Source organism: Elgaria multicarinata, chromosome 6 (assembly GCF_023053635.1).
Source record: "Elgaria multicarinata webbii isolate HBS135686 ecotype San Diego chromosome 6, rElgMul1.1.pri, whole genome shotgun sequence".
In the NCBI taxonomy this organism is placed as follows: domain Eukaryota; kingdom Metazoa; phylum Chordata; class Lepidosauria; order Squamata; family Anguidae; genus Elgaria; species Elgaria multicarinata.
The window spans coordinates 72492144-72517134 of record NC_086176.1 but is presented as its reverse complement, the minus strand read 5'-3'; the positions used below and the strand labels follow the sequence as shown (position 1 = coordinate 72517134).

The following is a 24991-nucleotide window of genomic DNA, read 5'->3' as shown; positions in this document are numbered from 1 at the left end:
GCATCAATTATTAGTACAGTATTTTAAATGTTTGCAGTTTCCTAAAAGCAAAGATATATTCTTCAAAGGGCAGCCTTGGATATTGATCAGGAAAAGGTGTATCAAATATTTTGTAAAACTGTAAGTTAAGGTAAGAATTAGGGATGGGCACCACCTTGGGTTCAAATCCCGTATTCAAGTCAAAGCGGGCCGATATGGCCTGCCTCGACCCAAATCCAGTTCAGGACCAAATTGGGCCACTTCAGTCCAAAGACTTGGCCTAATGGCCAGCTGTTGCCCAACTCTCACCTGTGGGACTTACCTGAAGCCTCTGTTCACACCAGCGAGCCGCCCATCCTCCAGGAGAGCCACTCTAGCTTCTGTAGATATATTGTTGCAAAATATGGCAGCAGTATAAGCAGAAGCTTCAGGTAAGTCCCGCGGGCAGGATGCAGCATCTCACCACGTTTGTGAGGCAAGTGGGAGGTGAGGGGGAGTCCTGTGGACTCCCAGAATAGCCTAGGGCATGGGAATCTGCAACAGTCATCCTGATTTGTAACAATCCAAAGTGGGTCAGGGCATTCAGAGTTGTTTGGCCTCCGATTCTTTTACTAAGAATAGTAAAAGATTCATGAAAGTCAATAAAGAAAGAGAATGATCCTTTCATCCTACTGTGCTCTATAGGCAGGATAATATCACTACAAAGCACAGTGCAGGGTTACATCACTCTTCTGCCTTGTGTGGTCAGGGTGTTGTTGTTTTTTTTAAAAAAAATACAAATAGCATCAACTGATGCCAATGAGAGATTTCCTTCCAATGCAAATAGTAGCTTCAGGGAAGGGATTTTTCCTTAGTAGGTGAAGAAAAGGTTAAATCCCCCCACCATGCCTGATCCCTTTAATAATCAGTCCTCTTTCAGCTGATGCTCATGCTGTCTCTTCCCCACATCACAGCTGCTATTCTTAAAGAGAAAAGAAGAGAGATGTGAAATGCACTATGTTCTGGCCCTTATTGTGGCCAACATTTTCTGAGTCATTAGTGTGAAACACTGGGCAAGGATTATGAAATACTGGACAAAGCAGGACTCAATGTCTGAACTCACCTGTTATCTTGTTTATAGTGATCCCAATCCCTATGATCTTTTCCATTGCTGAAGGTGGAATAAGGCCTTTTTCTAGAATCAGTTTTTTTGTAGGTGTCCCCATGAAGTCTGTCTTTGTGATGATCATGATACTGTGTTAAGTGTCTGTCAGAAGAATAACTGTCTCTGCTACTCTCGTCATGATTTGTGTTCTCTTTTAGCCGTTCCACATCTGTTTAAATGGAAATACAGGGGTACAGAAGGTTATTAGCTGTAAATAATTAGGCAATCAAAATTACTAGTTGAACAGCATGACAGACTACAAGATTTAGTTCATAGAGAAGTACTGGCTATCTTTAGCAGAAGGGATAATAAATACCAATGAAGGAAAAGAGCAAGTAAGGGTGAGATTTTTCTAGAGCACAAGATACAGGACAGACATTTGATCAATGAGCAATAAAATATTTCTAATACTAAAATTCTGCACAGTAAATGAAGTGATTGGGGATAAACATTTCAATATAAAACATTTGCTTTTCCCACACTTTCTAAGCCAGATTCAAAAGCACTAAAACTTGCAGCCAGCCTGATTCTCCACCTTTTGGGAAAGAGTCCAATTGATTCCCAATGTAACAATGACTGGCTGTTAGGCGCTACTATTCAAAACAGGAATATTTCATTTATGTGTTTTCAATATGAAAAAATCTGTCAATTTTAAATTTCCACAGTTTCTCATTTTTCCATTCTTATCCCGTTATCTCATTTTCCTACTCTTATTGCATTTCAGCATTGGGTTGAGATTTGTGGGTTTTTTAAAAGTTTGCACAAACCTTGTATGTGTTTTTATGCACATTTCTTCAAATAAACACATTTTCTTGCAAGCAATTTCCCCTAATATAAATAATTTTTGTATGTTATTTCCGCAAATATACACATTTTGATGTGCATGTTTCTTTATCATTCAGCTTTTTGCATGCATTTTTTTGACTGGAGAACTGCATTACAGAACTCATAAGTGTGAACGGCGTATCAGTTCAAGTATTTGTTTTGGAAATATTTTGTTCCCCGTGCTTTTAACATCTACGTGGAACTGCTGAGAGAGATTATCTGGAGGACAGAATGAGGTATCATCAATATGTGATTGACACTCAACTCTATCTCTCCTTTTCAACAAATGCAAATGAGGCAGTAACTATCTTGGACTAATGCTTGGACTCAGATGAGGGTCAATAAACCGGGACTCAAATTCAACAAGATGGAGGTTTGTTAGTAGGTGGTATGACTCTCTAGTTAAGTGGCATTCAACCTGCTCTAAATGGGGTTTGCACTCTGCTGAAATGAAGTTTGAAGTCTGGAGGTGCTTATAGATGCAGCTCTGTCATTTGACGCCTCAGTGGCACAAAGTGCTTTTTAGAAGCTTTAGCTGACATTCCAGCTATGACACTACCTGGGTGGAGATGGCCTGGCTACAGTTATCTATGAATGGTATCTCCTGGCCTGGATTATTACAATTATGTGGAGCTACCTCTGAAGATGGTCCACAAACTTCAGTTAGTACAGAATAGAGCACCAAGGCTAGTTATTGGGATTGGGCATTTTGAACCTATTACTCCCGCTCTACAACAAACTGACTGGTAGCCAGTTAGTTTCTAGACAGGATTCAAAGTATTAGCGGTGATCTTTAAAGCCCTAAATAGTTTTGGACCACTCTACCTGAAGGAGTGCCCTCTCCCACACGTTCCTTTCTGACTGTTAAGATAATATTTGGATGCTCTTGTCTGGGTGACGCCACCCACAAGAACCTTCTCTGCAGTGCCCCCCCACCCCCAGCCACTGCCGTCTCTAGAAGGCCCTTTCCAAGAAGATCCGCCTGGCATCTTCACTTTATAAAAGTAGATGTCAGGCAGGCATATAATCTTTACATTTTCATTGGCTGTATTATTGTGATGGTTGCTAGTTTACTGCTGTTTTGGGTAAAAGGGCACTTGTCAGTTGGGAGGTACGTAAAGATAACAAATAAATACAAAAATAATAACTCACAGACTGATATTAGAATGGAATACTACAATATATATATATCAAAATTATTTGCTTATCATACAATGATTAAAATTGAGCTTCTTACCTGGGTTTCTAATAAAATGTGTATTCACACTACTGGTAATATTCTGCTCATTGTGCTGCTGAAAGAAATAAGGATATTATTATTATTCAGGTTAAATTTGGTAACAGCAAAGTTCCAACTAGATCACATTTCATGAAGGAGCAATAACATTTTCTAACAAACTTATATCTATTTAAAGTCCATTAATATGGATTTAGAGTCTGTAAGACATTTTAAAAGAAGTTTCTACCTGCGTTTCTTGACGTTTTTTAATCGCATGTTTGTACAATTTGTGTAGTTTCCTGGCATCAAATTCTGTAAATTTGGAAACAAAAATCCACAAGTTTCTAGAATTGGAGAGAAGAAGAAAGTGATTTAGATTCTGAGTCTTATGAAATGCCATTAACAGATCATGCCTCTGATTCTCCATTGTATTATTCCTCTGGTACAACAGTACTATTGTTCATTTGATTTTGTTATTATAGAATGAATTCTGCCATATTAAAACCCAAAAATTACAGAAATAAATCCACACAAAACTTCAAACTGGGTGGAGAATATTTTATTTCAACACATTAATGATTTAACAGAGTAAAGCCTCCACCTAGTGGTAAATATACAGATTGTGCTAAGATACCAGCACCTCTGGGTTTATGTAACTTCTGTTTTTGCCGTGAAATATTATTCAGCTATCGCCTCATGACAGAGCCATGCAAAACACATTGGTACATGGAATGGGCTAAACAGATTTCCTGCCCAAAAAAGGTTTACTAGCTTTTTGTCATATGGCCCTAAGAAATACAAAACAAAGAGCTTTTTGCGTATCTAAAAAGCTGGCCAGGCAGCAACCCCCACTCACTTCCACCACACCCATCATCAAAGCTAGACAGGCCAACCCTGCTCTGTGGAAGTGGGGCATTAAACACTGAGTACATTCAGAAAAGAGGGTTTTGGATCTCTTCCCTCTGGTTACTGCAAGCATTGCAAAAGTGGGAATTCATCCTGAATCTTCTCAATAAATTGCATTAATTATCAACCACACATATATGGCTAAATTACACGTAACAGGCCATGTTGGAACTCTTTTCCTGTGACTTTCACGCCCTACAATTGGATGTCACACCAAATCTGTTTTTCCCACAGAAAGAAAAACAGCTGGAGAGATTCTGAGCAAACAAATGGCTGGGGGGGAATGGCTAAGCAGCCTTCCCACCCACCCCCACCCCCAAGATTCTGACCTCCCAGGAGTGATTTTTCTGGGGGTGAGAGGTGGAATAATGTCTAGTTTGGACCACAGTTGCTAATAAAGGCATTTAGAAAACATTTTTCTAGCTCTGAGTTTACTTACTTTCTCCACTGTTTGATTAGTTCAGGATTTGTGTATTCTTTTAGACACTCAGTAATATGATCTCCGATTTTGATAAGACACTGTCTTGTATGCTCCAGCTGCTCCCTTTCTGAAAGACCTTTCTCTGGTCTATCCAGCTGTTTTAGTGCTGCTTTGACAGGTCTCATTCTTTCTTTGCACTGTAAAAATAATGAAATAATGAAATATTCAGACATGGAAACCTAAAATTCTATCAAAAAACCTATCAGAAAGGAAACATTTATAGACACATTGAACATCTATAACATGGAGATTCTGCTTACCACTGAGCATCAGACTTATATAATCAATATTTAAAACCTTTTAGAATGGTTTGTGCAGCAGTACAAATGCACCAACATTTATTATTAAAACAAAACCTAACAAAAATGTAATGAAAGTACAATTTACCTTGTTTAATACACAACCTAGATCAGAAGTTCCTGACATTTGTGGGACCATGGGCACATTTTGAGAGTGTTATGGGCACCTTCACAAAATGGATGCCATAGGGGGAGTGGCAATCACAAAATGTACTGCCAAAATGGACCACCTTTTTCACTGAAAGGCAAACTGGCAAAGCTAAAGACAAGTAACTTACCCACGTACTCAAGAACAAAGTCAGGGCAGAGCACATTATTTCTGGCCTGCCCACCCTCCCTCGTCTCATGTATACTTGGTGTGTTACTTTACTGCTTTAAGCTAAGTTGCTAATTGCTATTGTCTTGTGTAATTTGCTGGTTAACAGGGCTGGGAAGGAATTTTACCCACAATCACAACTGGCTTCACTGATGCAGGTGCTTTTGCTTTCCTCATAGCAATCTTCTGAGTACCTAACTTCTCTTAATTTACAATACACGGGGTCTGGTGTTGTTAACATGCACATATGGCACGGGGATATCAGGCAGGCTCCTTAGTGGGTGGAGATGGGCTCCCTACTCCCTCACACAAAAGAGGGCCTCAGAGGTATAGGGCATAGACCAGAGCAGCTTGGGGTCTGAAGCATCTGGTGTTTCGGCAGCAGTCGCAGGGAATGGCTTACTGGCAGTTCCTTTCCACCTCCCAATGTTTACCCAGCAGTCAGGCTAGGCCATGCATTTTTGAAAAGCATGTGGGTGGTTTGAAAGCATGTGGGTGCTCAGCCTGCTGTAATTAATAATATTATGGTTTGCTATTCTTCCAGAGTATCCTGTGTGGTTCCTTTTCTCCAGCTAGTACCACTCCTGCCAGCATGCATAAATAAAAAGCAGATGAGACAGATATACTTAGCCCATCTTACCATCATATAAAGAACAAATAAGGCACAAACATTCAGGTACACTCAATTTGTGTAGGGCCAGTAGATAGCAATGGATCCATTAAATAAATTTTAACTTGGTGTTTTAAATTTGTAATTTTGCATTGCAGCTGTTTTCATCTGGTTGAGCTTTTATATTAAATTTTATATTATATTATGGTTTTATACTGTTGTTTTATACTTTGAATGTTTTTAATTTTTGTGAACCGCCCAGAGAGCTCCGGCTAGTGGACGGTATAGAAATGTAATTAATAAATAATAAATAAATAAATAAATAATGTATATCCTTGATCCACAGATCCAAAGAAACATGGTACAGAACTACACAGATGTGGCAGATCCCATATATTCAACTTCTAATTTATTGTTTTGTGTCCTTGGGAGTTTCAATTTAAAGATCTACTGGGCAGTCTGATCCTATGTATGTTTACATAGAAATCCAAGTAAATGTGCATGGGAGTGCAGCCTCACAGCATAATTCGATTCATGTCTACTCAGAAGTAAGTTCCACTGAGTTCAATGGAACTTATCCCTAGGTAAGTAACGGTAGCCCGTCTTCCCAAAGTCACAATTAAAATAGTAACAGAATAATGTAATATTCAATACTATAATGTTTGCATTTCTGAGGACAGATTGAGATATCTTCTATAACAAATATGCTATACACAATCACTTACAGCTGTGGTCAGCAAATAGTTTTGCCAGAGGGCTGCTTTGAGAAGAGGAGATGTCAAAGTCCCAACTAACCTCCCAAAAGTCCCTGCCGGCAAATACTATTCCTGTTATTGCCATTCCAATATTCTTCTTTTGCTGGCAGGGGTAAGCATCATTCCAGGGGTCAGAGTTAGCCTAGGACCTGTCAGTTACTGACCCATATTTATGTTTTTCCTGATAATATAGATCGTGGATCACATGCTTCATAATAATTCAAACTGACATGACAAAAGGGCAAAATATTCTTAAATCGTTGATATTAACAACATAGAAATCTTACTATACTGAATGTCTTCTGATCCAGCTCTTCGGATTCTTCAGATATAGGAACTGGCTCACTACTTGCTGTTATATGAACAGGAGTGTCTGCTGAAGGGGCTTTCTTGGTTTTGTCCTTGCTTTCAGACTTGGACTCATTTGTCTAAAAATTAAAGGAATCCCAGATTTCAAAAACGCTATGTTACAGAGAATGAAGTACACTAGGTAAAAATATATTTCACATATCGCATACGTAGATACAAAGTAATTTTAGTGAGAGAGCAAATTGTAGAAAGAGACAAACAAAATTTCCCTCCCCTTTAACAGCTTACAACCTCAAGCCAAATAAAGAATACAGTTGTCAGGATCTACCCTGCTGCAGAGTACTCGCAGGACTCAGGCCCAGTGTTGGGAGCTGTCCTACTGCGGAGTACTCGCAGGACTCAGGCCCATGGCCAGCATCACTCCAGGATGGGCTGATATAGACCAGCTGGGAGCCGCTGGGGAAAGGGCTATATAAAACCAGCATTTCCACTCCAGCCTTTGCCTCAGCAACATGTTCTCTTGGTTCTGCTATAGCCCATTCCTGCGACTTTGGACCCGGCCTTGCCTGAATCTCTGTTTTGTTGTGACCACGTCCCTTGACTCTGGCCCTGTTGGAACCTTGCAGCTCTTGGACCCCTGCTTGAACTCAGGTTTGCCTTTGGCCTCTGAAACCTGCTTATTCCTGGACTTTGCCTCTGCCTCTGGCCCTGCTTGGACTTTGTGTACTCTGGACTCTGAATCCTGCTCATGCCTGGACTTTGCTTTTGCCTCTGGCCCTGCCACACCTTGCTAGTATTATTAAAGTAAGACCTTTCCAGACTACCCGACTTGTGTGGGGCTCTGTTATGTTTTAGCTCTCCAGGGTCCCGGCGGCCTAGCCCTAGAGTCTGGCCGCCCATGCCTTGGGCGGCCAGTAGAGACAGAAGCAGGCCTGTTGGCACCTTTGACAATTTGATAAACTTCCCTGGGCACCACCAAAAAATGGGTGTACTACAGATGGAAAGTATCAGCTTGCAGCCCTGCCATCGTCATGTTCTAAGAATGTCTCTGAGCCTCATGTGTGACGCAGAGGCACTCATGGGAACAGCTAGACGCCCTCACTTTGCTTTGAAGCGATCCCACCTGCCAGCAAGAAAAGTTATTTCAAAAATAAAAATAAAAAGTGAAAGGGATAGGGCACCTTGGCAGGTGCCAAGAAAGATGTTCAAGGATGCCGTAATGCCCATGGGTACCATGTTGCCTACACCTGCACTAAAGGAATTAAAAACACAGTCTGGTTTTAAAGGAAATAGGGAGATTAAATATAGCGTAAACAAAATTACCTTTTCTTCTTTTACTTCTTTCTCCCTCGGAATATATTCTTTTGCTTTGCTTTCCCTCTTTTCTTTCATATCTTTCTCTCTCAACTCTTTCTTGTCCTCTTTTTCTTTTTTCTCCCTTTTTAGGTCCCTCTTGTTTTCCTTGGATTCTCTTTTCTCATCAGACTCCTTTTTCATGGTAATATCTGTGTCAGGATTTTCTTCATTTTCTTTTTCTGTTTTATTTTTTTTATTTGGATGTTTCACTGAAGCCATTTCATCCTTGAAAATACAAGCGTGTATACTACAATACAAACTTCAAATATATATTTCTACATATACAGGAAGTTATAATGCCATTTAGTACTTTGCCACTTTTTCTGAAGCCTCCTTCCACTTTGTTCTGTTTGCAAACTGTTGTTTGCAACAGTTCTTCCTTCTTTACCTATACATCTCAGTGGACCACAGGTAGATGGGTGGAGGAGGAGGGAGTTAAGGGAACTTGACTATTTCTTCCCATTTTAAATTCAATTCTCTTCTCCCGTTGTTTCTACTTAAATGATAAAAAAAACTTTAGAGCAGGGGTGGGCAATTTGTGCCCCTCCAGATGTTTTGGCTTACAACCCCCATCATCCCTCATCATTGGCTATGCTCGCTAGTGCTGATGGCAGTTGTAGACCAAGACATCTAGAGGGCAACAAATTGCCATCCCTGCTTAAGTGTGTCAAACTTATATACATATCTGCATGAGCTGCCCTTGAACAGTATCAGAAGCTACAACTGGTGCAAAATGCAGTAACCGTGAAGTTTTCTGATGTGTACTTTTCAGAACATATTATAAATTGCCTGCATTGGGTTACAATTAGTTTCTGGGACCAATTCAAAGTGCTGATTCTTACCCATAAACCATAAACAGTTGGGGCCAGGTTATCTGAAGGGCCACTTCCTCCCATATCAACCTGCTTATAAATTTCAATCATGTTTGGAGGTCCTGTTTTATAATCCACTACCAAAAGAGGTTTAGCTGGTGGGAATGTGAGACAGGGCCTTTTCTGCGGCAGCACCCCATTACGGAATTCTCTCCTGAAAGACTATTAGACTAACTCGATCTCTGATATTACTATTTATTTTATTTAAAACTATTTCTTGGCTACCTTTTCAGAGTAGAAGCCCTCCCAAGGCGGTGTACAGCAATAAATCCATAAAACCAGTACGATATTAATAAAACCTTTAAGATATTAAATCAAGTTTTAACTCCATTTTCTCTGGATTCTTTCTCTGTCTTCAGTTCGGTTTCATATTGTTTCAGTGATTTTATTGGGTTTAGTGCATTGTAAACTGCCTTGGGGACTCTTATGAGGATTGAAAGCCAGTCTAGAAATGTTTGTATAAAATAATACATTTTAAATGTATTTGGCAATTTGCTGGGGGAAGAAAGTTCTGCAGAAAATTTTTAATTGCTGCAGAATAAACAAGCACTTTCTAATCTAGAAGGAAGTGTGGCTACTTCTGATCAGAGAACTAGTTTACCATAGTGGCTAAGCACAAGCAGTACACCAGAAGTCATCACTTGGAATCTCACCCGAATCATGAACACTGAGATCTTAGATAAGCCAATGTTTTCTCAGCCTCAAGCCCTTATTTGCAAAATGGGGACTGAGTGACAATACTTCAAATGGTTCATATTGTTAAAAAAAATCTACACTTAAAATAACTATTTTGCAAATATGAACTTCAATATATTCACCTTGCTCTCCTCTTCTTCCTCTTCCTCAGACTTATCTGAAGGCGGTAATGATGTATCACTCTTTATCTCCTCTTTAATTTTTGCTGCTTTTATGGTCTTGCTCTTCTTAGTCCTCATTTTCCTTCTCTTTGAGCCTCCCTAAGTATCAGAAAGACTTTAGTATGACAAGTTTTTTTTTAAAAAAGTATCTTATTGCTACTATTTATCCATCAAGTTCAAGTAGTTATATTCTTCCAAATTACATTATATAAAAAAAAGGAATTGAAATTGGAAAAAAGGAACAAAATTATGTTTAGAGAATCATGATTTGGCATATTTACACTACAGCTTTACATTTAATTTCAAAATGAAGAAAACCATGTATAGGTCTAGATAAGATAAATTATCAGCATAAAATAAAATTTTATCTTCTTGTTGACAACAAAATAACTTACTGCCCCAGAAAGTCTTTGTGCTTCCTTCCTTGCAAGATCCTTATTGAGTAATTTTATGAGGTAGTCTGCACGGGTCTGCAGCTGCTTGGCTTGAGGTTTCTTATCTGGATCATCTGGTAGAATCTGCAAGGGCAATTTAAAATAATTTCTTCAAAGTACATAGAGTTTTTAACCAGCTTGACGAATAGGGGAAGAGTTACTAATTTTTTCAAAAGGCTGTAAAAAAATAGTATCCAAGATGGGTTATGTGGATAAAGTCAGACTCATTTCTGAGTTTTATGCAACAGTATGGGCCACCATTCACTCTTTAAGTAAAGTAAAGCATTACACTTTGGGACGACTTTGCTATGTGGGCAAACTACTACAATTTCTGAGACACTTCATCTCATGGACACACACTGCATCCCCTTCCAAGGGTCACTATAGGAAAAAGACTAGTTTCTAAAAGTATTTAATACATGATTTAACCTTATTGCAAACAGACCCATCCTTTTAGTCACAAAAGACATCTGTAAGAAAGAAAACCCTTCTATAGGTTTTCAGGGACACTATGGAAATACAACTCAATGGCCTTCCAACTTTACTATTCTATGATTCTATAAAAAGCCTTAGCTAGACCTACCTGATAGTCCGCGGAGGAGAGAAGTTCTCGCGTTGCAATTAACGCGAGATCCCTCCTCCATTTACACGCAAGGCGTGACGACCTCAGGAAAAGAAGCGTCGTGCCCACCATTTTTTAATTTTTAAAGAGAGGAGTGCATGAACGCTCATGCGCTAAAGGTAGGTGCTTTTTTAAAAAATAATTTCATTTCCCCGCTCCTCCCCCCCTACCCCCAGTGGGTGCAGCGCTCCTGGCTCCGCACAAGGAATCACGTGGAGCCAGGTCAAACTGCAGCAACGGGCCACATGTTCCGTGGTCTCGGGCTCAGCCCAGGACTGTGGAAAAAGCAGGCCCAAAGTGGAAGGCAAGGGAGGGATCATCCCTCCCTGATCCCAAGATCCCCTGTGAGTCATGTGGACGCACAGGGACAATCTCGGGGTTCGCCCCATGATAAAGCCCTGTCTAGCTAAGGCCATAGACAATGAAGGGAAAGTAGAGTGTAAAAAATAAATGAATTAAGAAGATATGGCATCAGTTTCTCACCTGAATCTCTCCAAACAGGCACAGTCTGTATGGCTACCCCAATTACGATTCAAGCAAGAGTTTTTGATGTCCTGAGCAAAGGTAACATTTAATGGAGAATAAAATTTACCTTGTGTGTCACGTTGAGATCTGGGTCCATTTTTATCATTTCCCAACTACCGTATCCATATTCGTAGATGCCTATTAGAAGATTGGAGTCATCCTCTTTACCCCAGTCCATATCAAAATGAGCGGCCTTAGTATGACAAGGAATGGTGTATCTAAATGAGAAATAATGAGCAAATTGAGTAGCTATTTAACTTTATTTATAAAAGTGAAATACAACATTAACAAAAAGGAAGTAGAAATAGACAACAGCATTTGATTAATTAATCATTTATTATTTATTTATTTCATTTCTAAACCTCCCAACAGCCAAAGCCCTCTGGGCAGTTCACAATTCGCATGCAGAAAAAAGTACAAACTACAACATTAAAATATTGTGCAACATTACAAAATCATAATAAAACGTAAGTCTACAAATGGTTGAACATACAGAATTTAAAAACAATTTAATTCACTTTAAGCAATTTCAGTAAAATTTCAGCTGACATAACTGCCCCATCATATCCCATTAAATGCCTGACAGTATTATCATTTTACTCTCTTCCTTCCTCAAAGGAGTCTTTATGACAAGCCTGTGAGATAAGTTAGGTTGAGAGGTAGCGAGTAGCCTAAGGTCATCCAGTGAGTTTTATGGTGGAGATTTGAACCTGGACACTTCAATCATTATACCACACTGACTTTCCTCTTCAATAACCTCACTCTTCAAATCTGTATTAACGGTGGCTATATCAGAAAGAAACTAGAAGCTAACCGAGGAGAGAGCTGTGGCAAAAGCAGTGAGTGCTGGTATGAAGTGGAACCACTTTAATTCCCTAGATATGTTGTGGTCAGGGTTCCCTAGTAATAATGTATTAAAAAGCAAGAACAACAAACCTCTTCCTTTCCTCTGGATCTGAAGGAATGGATTTATGCAATGGTGCTAGCTCTTCTTCATGTGAGATGACAAGTTTTGCATTCACCTGCACTCCTGAGATTCGGAATGTTGGGCCTTTAACTTTTCCAAGTCTGCCCCCTTAAAATATGAATACATAACAGTTAATATTAGATCAGTTTTATGTATAGTTGTTCCAAAATGTGAAGGAACAAGATGCACTTTCTGTTTGAAATCATTAGAAGGAAGTGGCAATCATTACAAATGTGCTTCAAAAATATGACTAACAATGCTCCAGATACAAACAAAGCAAACAGGAGCAGCTGCTCTAAATTTTCAGATAAAGTGAGATTACCTGACTGATATAGCACAGGTCATGCATATAAATCTTACCATAAAGGCCCTATTTAGATGCAACCTGGAGAAGGGTGGTTAGGCTAATCATGGTACATGGCAGTTAGCCATGTGCGCCTGCCACACGATCATGGAACCACAGCCTGCAGTGTGGTTACCGTAACCACTCTTCTTGACCACATGTAGCTTCTCCTTGCAATGTTGCAGGGTGTGCGAGTAGCCGCTCTTCCGCAACAGCTTGGAGAACCACTGGAAGAGATTTTCGTCCCTAAAGGTGCTGATAATGCCTTGGGGTTGCCCCAGAGTTTGATAGGGATGGATGGATGCACCCATGCCTGATTTTGCTGGGTGTTCACTGAGCTGCCCTGTATTTACAGCAAGCTGCCATTTTGGACAAAAATGGGACCTTGGTGTCCCCGCCCCCTAAAAGGCCTTTTACATAAAGGAGCAAAATATGCAAGACTACAAGTGTGAATGGATGGAATTTTACATAACCTGATCCTCTATTTTTGCTCAGAGGATGGGCAGCCCCATAGTGAGTGGATCCATGACTGACTCGTGGCTCGATTAGCAGAATCCAGGGGACTGAGCAGCAGGTGGGGAGTCCATCAGACTCTCCTCCACTCCAAGGACTCCTGCAAGATCTTTAAAGTATGATGAAGGCTCCCACCTCAGCCTCAGGCCATGTCTGCACCCTCGTACTCTCACGCTTCTTCCCTCACTTCCTCTCCCTTGAAAACAATCTTGATCTTGGCACACTTCTCAATTCCAGCGCTGCGGGTGGGGACGGAGAGAGAGGGGGCTGGCTCCTGGCTGCCACATCATGTGTTACTAGGCAGATTTCAACCATGGAGATCCTGCATGGCGGTGGCAGGATCTGCATCAGCTTTTTCAGCTGCTCTTGCTGCAGAGTTCTATGGCAGCACTTTTCTGGGGGCCTTACAGACGACACACTAAGCCGTGGTTAGGGATGCTAACTCTTTTGCAGCATGTGGTTAAGCCATGGTTATGTAGTCACCATGGATAGGAAAAACACTTGTCCCATGACATGCTAAGCCATCACGTTTAGCTCAAGACACGTTGCCATCCTGGCTTAGTGTGTTGTCTGACAGGGCCAATATTATCTAATCCAATAATTGGCAACATCCAGCCTCGGATGCTGCACTTTGTTGCCCCTGAGGTAAGTACAGGCTGCTCCATCTTCCGTTTTGCCCATGCTATTTGTCTGTGTTGTTATCTTGGAACAACAAGCTTTATTATGCATTATGGGAAATTATGTACGATGTGAAATTAGCAGACAGAGCATGCTTCACTTGCTATTTCAGAAATATATTAGTAGGTGTACCTTGCATGGGCCATTGAGTGCAGTGGAATGAGAGCTGCTGAGGAAGGTGCCTACCCTACCCTCTTTTCAGATTAGGGCCAGTTCACTTTTTTTTTTTTTTTGTCTTCATGAACAATTTAGCTTGTCTCCAGGAATGCACTGAGGTGGGCAAATGTAACATATGAATTGGGTACTTATGAGTATAGCTGGCAGATGCGGCTGGAAGAAGCACTACAACTACTGCCAGCTAGATCAGAAATACTACTGCCAGCTAGATCAGAAATGAAACTACTGCCAGCTAGATCAGAAATAGCCCTGTTCACTGGCTATGTGTTGACTTGAGGACATGGCCAAATGTGGTCAGCACTGCTTATGTAGACAGAAAAAGTGTTATGTGAACTCTCTCTTTTAGCTCTTGGTATATGTTCTAATTCTTCCCAATTTGCTTGAAGCAAGCTATACCTGCTCTTTCTTGTCCAGATGAGTTGTCCTTTAAAGCCTTGATGCATCCATTATGTACCAGCTCTCCAAGTCGTCTGAGGTCTGTTTCAGATTTATCCACAAGTTCAGCATCTCTAGCTATGGCATCTAACCTGTAACACAGCAAAAGTATTACAATTCTAGTCTCAAGGTATTAAAGATTTCTTCATAATAAAAAACAGAAAAGCATAAATGCTTTTACATAATCCTCTTAATGAGGAAATATATGCAGTCAACCCACCCAGTAATAGCTTCTGATAGTAGCTCTATCCCTAGTCGACAAAAGAGTGAGCAGTGGATGCAAAGTACTGCTAAAGGTACTTTCTCTGGCCTTGCTGTGTTTGGTGTTCTGGAAAGGAGCACTTGTTAGCTTTTCACTCCCAGTATTGCATCATCTTGATTTGTTGCTTTCCCATGAGCAATTTGGGCAGAATTCTCCCCCATGCCCACTGGGAGCTCACGGTCTTTCTCCAGAAGTTAATACAGCTGGAGGAAAGTTTAATCATATACAGCTAGCATTGTATTCTGTTAAAACCTTATTTGTCCAGATATATATTAAGTATATATATATAATTTTTTTGACCTAGTAGATGGACAAGGTATACACTCTGGCTTATGGTTCAGACATTAATATCTCAGCTTAATGAGCTAAAATCTGAACAAGCCTTGTGCCTGCATGCGCCACCTCCCTTAGCTGTGTGCTGCGATTAATCCTGGAAGTCGTCAATTAACCTTAGTTTCTTGTTACAAATGAAACAGGAAACCATGGTTTTCAGGTCTGGAAAAAGCCAGGACCATAAACCAACTTGAAACTGGGAAACTATGGTTAATTGAAGACTTCTTGGTTTATTACAGCGTGCCAAGGAAGAAGGGGAACAAGGATTATTATTAAGCAGAAATATGCATATCTGAACTGGGTCATTCTGTTTACTTACTTCAAAAGAATAGCAAAACTCATATCGTGGGACTAAAAAAATAAGTTCCATTAGATTCTGGGCTGGATGTACACAGCATTATTGATTTCCATATGTTTTCAATAAAAATATGACTTTTATATAACATATTTGCATAGTAAAAGTCTACCTATAGTAATTTCAGTGAATTAACACAGAAACGATCTCTTTTCTTCTTGCCTTCACTGGAATACTTCACTAAGATTAAAAAAATATCCACTTATCGAGCTTACCTTTCAAGAGGGCCCCCAAATTTCTTATAACTCTTGATAAATCTAATAAAAACAATTGGATAGGTTAAGTGCAAGGATTTTCGCTCATATCCATTTTAAGATGATCCAGTAAAATATGTAGTCTTCAAATAAAGCAAACTAGGTAAACATTACAAAGGAAAAAATGTTAAGGAACTTTGGTGAATAAAGAATCTATTAATGGATGTCCCACTGAAGGTAAGAATTCTCATAAAGAATATTTATGAGAGGAAGTCATCAAGTATAAAAATAAATCTGATTTTAGAATTTTTATTGACACAAGGTAATAGAAATTACTAAAGAAGAGATGGGCCTTGTTGTATGTGAGTTCTCAATTTACAATACATAGCCATTCTAAACTGATGGTTTTCCATTGTCAAAATAAGGGAATGGATAATCAGGATAAATTATTTTAAATTAAGAAAGCAAGATAGATCCATGTTTACTACAGTTAAAAGTGTTTGTTTCTTGTCAAAACACTGTTAAATATCTCTGTATGTTCCATATGTTATAGAGCAGTTTCCACCAACCTACTGACCTCTGGATGTGTTGGGAATACATCATCCATAGCCAAATTTAGAATGTTTTTAGGATGTTTTAAAGAAGTTTTAATCATGTATGTTATGTTTTTAATCAGTTTTTAATGTGTATTTTATATCATGTTCTTATACAGTTTCTTTTATACTTTGAATGGTTTTAGTTTTTGTGAACCACCCAGGGAGCTTCGGCTATCGGGCGGTATAAAAATGCAAAAAATAAATAAAATAAATAAATAACATGACTGTTGGGAGCACTGACTGGGCTTGTTCCGGCTTTTGTCGTGGTAAATCGACAATAGACCAGTGCTTCATTCTAAACCATCTTAGAGAGAAATACTCTGGGCACCCAAAAAAATATCTATATGCCACATTTGTAGACCTAACCTCAGCTTTTGATAGGACTAATAGGGAAAGATTATGGTACAAGTTATGGCATCTTGGGATGGATAGGCGTCTTCTGATTTTGATAAAAAACCTATATACAAATACGACCATCCAAGTTAGAGCTGGAAGGGGAGGACAACTGTCAAAGGAAGTTAAAACATCCATAGGGGTTAGACAGGGTTGCCTATTAGCACCTATCCTGTTTATATTAACAGGATAGGTACATAAATGATATTATTGATTATCTGTCTGGTAATTCAAACTTTCCCGTAGCTGTTGGTTCGAGAAAACTGAACATACTGATGTATGCAGATGATATGGTGTTATTATCACAAAATTTAATAGGAATGAGAAGAATGCTTAAAGCTTTTGGAGAGGCCTGCAGGAAGGAACATCTGTGTATAAACTATTTAAAAACTAAAGTAATGGTATTCGGAGCTCGCCCTTCTAAACATAAATGGATGCTAAACAGTCATCCTCTGGAACAAACCATCCAATTTAATTATCTAGGTATTTGCTTCAAGCAAAATGGCTTGTGGTCCAGTCATGTGGCGGCAACAAAGCTGAAAGCACAAAAATCAACGCATACTGTGTTAAGATTTGCTAAGGTTAGAGGTGGTCAGTTGGTAGCCCCGGCTAGTAGAGTATTTAAAGAGAAAATGGTACCCCAAATAACATACGGTGCTGAAATATGGGGGGACGACGACGACGAATGTACGCCCACTTGAGGTTGTCCAAAATAACTTCTTAAGGACACTGCTAGGTCTCCCACCAGGAACTCCCACCTGCTATACAAGGGCGGAACTTGGGGTATTGCCTATAGCATACTATATTTGGAAGACAATGTTTTTCTATTATCTTAGAATACAACATCCGATAAATAAATTAGTAAGCCTCTGTGTAAATGAACAGAGAATTTCTCCCTTCAGAAATAACTGGATAGACCGATGCGAAATCAGACTAAGAAAATTGGCTACCTATTTACAAACACTGCGAAATCCATCTTGTTAAACCTGGCTTGCTTTGCAGTGAAAGCGGCAAAAATTAGGAAAGACTTAGTGTCCCTTGATGATAACTAACATTGCTGGTAAAAATCCCAGCACTATATATAATGTTTTATATGTAAAAGTTCAATATTTGAAGTTTAATACAATGCTGTAATGTAATGTAATATAATGTAATGTTTTTATATCATGACTCTTGTATCTGGCTAAAACCCATGTTGGGTTGCCTTAATAAAATTTGAATTTGACTGGGCTTGTTGAGAGTTGTAGCCCAACATATCTGGAGGGTACCAGGTTGGGGAAGGCTGTTAGAGAAAGAAAAAGAGAGTCTTAAAAGGTGCTGGATTGCAATCATCGACTGAATAAATATCAATTTCCTACTTAAAATACAAAGCCATCCAAATAAAAGCAAATTATTTTGTTTCACATCTAAACCCGCTTCAGAACCACTGGGGATGCAGAGGGAGAGATATAAACTGTAGGTATCACAACAGATATCCAAAATTCCATTAATTTTCTCTACTCTGTTTGAATTTAAACAAACACATGACTAATGCATTTCAACTCTTTAGCCGCAATTTAATATAAAACTGTGTAAATAAATCTCCATTTATCAGCAATTTTCACTTCTTTGTAACAACAGAAAGGGAGATGTAATTGTAAGACACGTATTAGAAATGGGGAGCCTCTGGCCCACCACCTAGTACCACAACGAATCATCTTTTTTGCTACTTTCCCTTCTAAATCCTTTTCCTGTTTCTTACCTCCGAATTTCTGCATCACTAAACCCTTTAATGTTTTCCCGTGGAATAGTCCGTGGTCTTCCACGTTTTTTCGGCCGCTTTCTGTCAGAGATGGAGTCACTATCTGATCCAGAGTACCTTCGGTTTCTACAACGTCTTCCTTCACTTCCATTAAAGCTGATCTATATTTTTTTAAAAAAAACAAAAGGAGTGCAAAAGTGAACTGCTCAAATCGGATGTAAAACAATATTCAGCAATTTAAATATAATTTGTTTCAAAATTAAAAGTAGTGAGAGGGGGAAGCCCTGTCCAATTTTAAGCTTACTTGTTTTGCACAGTTTCTCATTCTTGGAAGCAAATAAATTTCTTCCAGTTCCTTTTGTCTTTCCTCTTCTTCTAATCTTCGCCTCTGGACCTCTGGAATTATTTCTTCCCAGTTCCTTGAATTTTGTTCAGGCTCCAATTCAATGTCATCTTCGTCCATAGTGGAGAAATTGGCCACCTGTTAAAAGATTAGTTGTGTTAAAAGTAGTGACAAATGCACTAACTCTTGTTTATATACTCACGACAGAAAGAATAAAGGGTAAATGTAAAGAAATAAAATAAACCTCCCTGCTTCATATAGTATATGGATCTCAGGAAACAGCACCTCAATATTTTTGTTACAAATCCAAAGAAAAAAATGTTAATAGGAATAACACTGACTCACAGCCTAAAATATTCTGAAAGTGGGGGAGAGTTAAACAATTACCCTATGGGGTTGGGCTCAATAATGCGTTAAGATAGTAGCTGTAGACAACTCAGATTTATGCACCAAAAATGCAATACTGGCAATACAGTTGTGAGGGAAGAACAAGAAGCATCATATGAAAAAATTGTACAAAGACACTGCCCAAAAATGCTGATGTCAGTAAGAAACCCAATCTGATTACAATCTATTATTTAATAGAACAATGTTTTTGGACAAATATGCTTCAATCATCTTTTCTGCGTTAAAGGTCGTGGCCTAACAATACTGAAGGCTTATTTATTTATTACATTTTTATACCGCCCAATAGCCGAAGCTCTCTGGGCAGTTCACAAAAAATAAAATCATGAAAAGCATAATAAAACAAACAACAGTCTAAAAACACAAATACAAAATACAATATAAAAAGCACGACTAGGATAAAACCACACAGCAGAAATCGATATAGATTAAAATACAGAATTAAAACAGCAACGTTTAAATTTAAGTTAAATTAGGTGTTAAAATACTGGGAAAGTAAAAAGGCTTAGCCAACTTACAACATAATTCTATGCATCCTTATGTGGAAATGGGTACCACTGAGTTCAATGGGACTTCTTTCCAAGTAAGTGTGCATAAGATTGCAGCCACAGTGCAAGACTATGGTTTATTCATTTAACCCCCATCTCTCCAGAACTCAAGGTTGCTCCAACGAAATAAAACACTAGCAAATACAATTTTCTTGAAATTATACTCATTTCACCCTCGATGTGAATGAAGAGAACAGGCATAAATATTTAGTCATTTTTGTTTTTCTGAAATGCATTTTAATAAATCTTAAGTATTAAAAAAGACTGGAGGAAGTTACATTATAGATCTCACATCTTTCTAAACAGGTTTTGGAAGACTATTCCCAGAGAAAACTGTATGAAAGAAAACTTGGATATGGAAAGGAAAGGAACAAATAAACAAGGAGTTGTTTTATACTTTACAGATATGAGAAACTGGAGTACCTTAAACTGGGAAAGTAACTCATCTCCCACACTTAATGGGCCAGTTTCATTTTCTCGTGTTTCAGCCCTCTTCAAGATTTCATCTATGTCCATTTCCTGAAAAAATAAAATAAAATTGTACATTTGAAATACGGATTGGAGAAGACCAGTAAATCAAATGCAGGTGATTTAAGTTCTGCTTACCTGTGGCTCCTGTTCTTCACCTTCTGGCTCCTTAAAAAGTTCCTCAGCACCAAACTTTAGAATAGCTGAGAGTTCCTCTTTGTTAAAAGGTGCAGAGCTGAAAATTAAGGGAACACATTTTATTTCACTCTCCAATTCAGTTTAAGCTATCTAAAATTAATGCTGTTAGTTTAAATTACATTACAGTGATATCAAGCTCTCTTTCACTCAGTGGGTTGTATCCAATGTTAGTCTAAGGACCAAACTACATACTCTTCAAATCACACATAGCTCTGCGGATCGAATTATTTATCTCTCACACAGCCCTGATTCAGATAGGGGCCATGGCACTCTGAGTGGGGGGTGAATATTTAAGCTTCCCCTCATTTTCGACTGCAAAAAGAAAACACATCTCCATTGGAATCAATAACGTCTTTCCCCCCTCTTTTTTACACCCATGTGGAATTTGTTCTTTTTAAATTCTCTCCTCCCCAAGTACCATGGTCCGGATCCAAACAGAGGTAAATAGTCCAATATAATTTGAAGACTATTTGAACACCAGCCACAGTCCGTTTCATTTCAATGGGTCTCCTCTAAGTAGGACTAACACTGGATACAACCCAGTGCCAAGACACAAAAATAGGGGTGAAGCTTTTTAAGCAAAGAAGCCCACAGATGATGATTTGACTAATTAGATCAGCATTAGAAATTCAGGTGCCCTCCCATAAGTGGATGTTGGCCACTTAGGCTTCCTCGGTCACAGCAGCACACAGCAATTGAGAAGGCGGCAGGCAGAGGGACAAAGGGAATCTCTCACTTGAACGCATGAAGCTGCCTTATACCAAGTCAGACCACTGATCCATCTAGCTCAGTGCTGTCTGCTTTGATTGCCAACAGCTCTCCAGTTTTTATTTAGACATGGATCTTCCCAAGTCTTAGGTTGTAGATCAAACCTGGGGCCTTGTACATGCAAAGCAAGTGCTCTACCACTGAATTATACTGCGTCTCTATGGATACTTACCTCCCCCCTTCCCTTTTTCTCTCATAGTGTCAATCTCTTTCTGTCCCTGCCCTTCTATCTCATTTTACCAGAAACTCTGGGCCAATGGAAGAAATGCTTCCAATTTGGCCTCTTCAGAACAGTTGCTCTAATAAGGTAGGAAGAAACCACCTAGAAGACATCATCTTTCAGCCCCTGCTTACATCAGAAAAGGTGAGAAGAGTGCATACATCTTGGGATGTTTGCAGGTGCACAAATAGGATGGGAAGCAAATGGTATTTCAGATGGTTCACGGTTCGGGAGCCAGGAGATTGAATCCAGAGACTAGTGTGCAGATCTCGGATATTTGATGGTGGAGGTGGGGGATCTGACTGGCTCCCCTACTACTTTTTGACAATGCTTGAGGGTTTTCTACCCTTAAGAACATAAGAAGAGCCATGCTGGATCAGATCAATGGTCCACCTAGTATAGTACTGTTCACACAGTGGCCAACCAGCTATTGACCAGGGAACCATAAGCAGGACATGGTGCAACAATAGCCTCCCACCCATGTTCCTCAGCAACTAGTGTATACAGCCTTACTGCCTCTGATATTGGAGGTTGCACTTAGCCATCAGGACTAGTAGCCATTGATAGCCTCCTCCTCCAGGAATGTATCCAACCTCCTTTTAAAGCCATCCAAATTGGTGGCCATCACCACATCTTGTGGTAGTGGATTCCATAGTTTAACTATGCACTGTGTGAAGAAGTACTTCCTTTTATCTGTCCTGAATCTCCCACCAATCAGCTTCATAATGCCTAATATGGAGTCTGCCTTCTTCAAAGTGGCCACACACTGGGTTAACATTTTCATCAAGCTGCCTTCCACAACCCCAAGATCTCTTTCTTGGTCAGTTACCACCAGCTCAGATCCCATCACATTATACTTGAAGTTGGGGTTATACTTGAAGTAGGGTCCCTTAGTAGAGACCCTGCGCTTGCCTATAGACCCTCTCCCCACAAAGCCACACACACAAATAGCATGAAGGATTATTTGCATACTTAAAATAAATATACAGTTTATCCCAATTAGTATACCTAGATGGTGCAGAACCTGTGTGCAGTACGGTCTTTCCTGTAGTGTCCATTCTCTGAATGACTAGGTGATCTAAAACCATCTTCTTCTTGGCTCTTTCCAAGATTTCTTCTTCTACTGAACCTTTAGTGACTAGCCGATAAATATTAACCTATGTATAAACAAACCAAAATAAAGATTTAAAGGAATTACATAAGTAAATGCAAATTACTTGTATTTATTTATTTATTACACTTATATACTGCCCCCATAGCCAGGGCTCTCTGGGCGGTTTACAGAAATTCTAAAATTAAGATAAAAACGAGTATACAAAATTTAAAATTCTAAAACACAGAACATATACACATAAAGCATTAAAAACTGTTAAACAACCAAACATGTGGGTGATTAAGATGTGCTGCCATATGCCTGAAGCTTTATATTCACAAATATTTTAAGTTGAAATGGGGCTACCTGTTTTTATTATTCCACTTAAATCAGAGATAGGGAATGTTTGGCCCTCTAGATGAAGTTGGACAGCAACTCCCATTGTCCTTCACCATTGGCTGATGGGAGTCTAACAACAGCTGGAGGACAACACCCCTGCTCTTAATGATATAATATAACTGGATAAATTATTCAGTCTGTATTAAAGACTGAACAAAATGACATGCCACTGCTTTCATGGGCTGCAATCCTGTGTGAGTATCCATTTCTACACAAAACAGAACAGCTTTGACAGCCAAGATAAACCATGAAGTGAAGACACTAGTAGGTAGGTATGGGTTAAAGAATACTTAACTGCTGAATCGTGGAGTACCTCTTTCACTGCACTCAAGCTACACTTCTCAGATACGACATGGAAGCGCATTTGAAGGGTGAAAACACAGGTGATGGGGCCATAGAAAATGAGGCAAGGACCAGCACAAGGGTCTGTCAGCACTCTCACAGTCATAACTCTCTTTTCCTCCAATTTGTTAGTGGCATTGCTGCTCATTTCAGATGTATGTGCTACTGCTGCTAACACTCTCAAATCTAATTTCTTATGGCCTTGCTATCAGTGCTTTGCCTTTTTGCACACCAGACTTATACAGGCTGTAAGACATGAGGCTGAGCACTGCGGTGGATAATTCCACGCTAGCACGAATACAGCCAAGATCCACCATAAACAATTATATTTTGGTCAAGCTACTAGTTTTGGAATTGGGCACATTAAGGGCCTAGCAGAAATTTCATGCAACTGTCTCCTATACCCCAAAGTTGAATCCTTCAGTTAAATATAAACCCAAACCAAGAATTTCACACTGATAAAAGTAAGTACAAAATCATCCATAAGGCTCCACCCAGATATTCCAATTGTGACACCTATGAAAAAATATAAATTTAATAGGACCAAGCACTGATCAAAAATGTTAAATGGGGACAGGGACAAAATCCAACCATCTATCTTAACTAAATGACAATTTATAAATTATGCCTTATCATAGGTGGTTTAATTTTCTTGCTACTTTATTTATTTATATTTGTGATATTTATATATCACTAAATATAATAAAATCCTTCAGCGTGTCACAATAAATATTAAAATGACATTTAAAAGACAACATTTAAAACACAATATTAAAACAGTTCCAATTATATTAAAAGCAATACAAGGAGTAATAAAAGGGAGTGGCTTAATTAATTTAATTATAGCCCATGGAAAGCTACGGTTAATAGGTATGTTTTCAGGAGGCATTTAAAAGATGTCACAAGTTCTGCCTCCTGAACTGCATGAGGAAAGGTTTTCCAAAGGGTGGGTGTTGCTACCGAGAAGGCCCACAATCGGGGTATCACATGGTGACATTCCATTAATTTCAGAATGACCAGCAAGGCCTCCTCTGATGATCTTAAAGGTCGCCTGGGTATATACAAGGGAAAGCAGTCTGTTAAGATATCCTGGTCCCAAGTTGTTTAGGGCTTTGTATGACAATAACATAACCTTGTACATGGCTTAGGCAGCCAGTGCAGTTCTTTTAACACAGGTGTTATGTGAGCATAGCTGGTGTTATGAGCATTACTCTTAACACATGCACTCTAAGAGCAGAAATGGAAGTAATTAGGTGTGTAGCTATAACACTCATCTTAAAAAGTATGAAAACTTTGTCCCAAATGAAACTATAACAATAAAGCAAACTGCTCTGCTCTGAGATACTCAACTAACAGATTAGAGTTCAAATTTTATACACACCTGTTTCTTTTGTCCAATCCTATGAGCTCTAGCCTGTGCTTGCAGATCATTCTGAGGGTTCCAGTCAGAGTCAAATATAACTACAGTATCAGCAGATGCCAAGTTTATACCCAGACCTCCAGCTCTGGTAGATAGCAAAAAGCAGAAATCCTGAAATTAAGAAAGAGGGATGGATTAAATAAACTGCAAGATGTACATTAACAAGGAAGTTACTAATATATTTTGTTAATGTGGGCAAAATAGTGTACACATTAAACTTATTTAAACTACCTAAACAAGAGTGCAAATATTATAAAACCACTCTTAACAATTTATAAGCACCAAAATAGA

General features: G+C 39.1%; 1 protein-coding gene across 2 annotated transcripts in view; it reads right to left on the bottom strand.

Annotated features, from left to right (window-relative positions):
• The window catches only part of CHD1 (chromodomain helicase DNA binding protein 1), a 64055-nt gene that overhangs the window by 1034 nt on the left and 38030 nt on the right, over positions 1–24991 (bottom strand). Inside the window, exons 19-36 of one of the 2 annotated variants that reach the window (XM_063129569.1) lie at positions 24662–24811; positions 22455–22603; positions 20399–20495; positions 20216–20311; positions 18801–18977; positions 18497–18657; positions 15788–15829; positions 14584–14714; positions 12446–12584; positions 11577–11727; positions 10324–10446; positions 9890–10027; positions 8167–8424; positions 6822–6962; positions 4513–4691; positions 3415–3511; positions 3186–3240; positions 1082–1292 (exon numbers count right to left, since the gene is read on the bottom strand). In XM_063129569.1, coding sequence (XP_062985639.1) covers positions 1082–1292; positions 3186–3240; positions 3415–3511; positions 4513–4691; positions 6822–6962; positions 8167–8424; positions 9890–10027; positions 10324–10446; positions 11577–11727; positions 12446–12584; positions 14584–14714; positions 15788–15829; positions 18497–18657; positions 18801–18977; positions 20216–20311; positions 20399–20495; positions 22455–22603; positions 24662–24811 — 2495 coding nt within the window. Of the gene's footprint in view, positions 1–1081; positions 1293–3185; positions 3244–3414; positions 3512–4512; positions 4692–6821; positions 6963–8166; positions 8425–9889; positions 10028–10323; positions 10447–11576; positions 11728–12445; positions 12585–14583; positions 14715–15787; positions 15830–18496; positions 18658–18800; positions 18978–20215; positions 20312–20398; positions 20496–22454; positions 22604–24661; positions 24812–24991 lie in introns of both variants that reach the window. The other variant, XM_063129568.1, reaches the window with a different exon arrangement.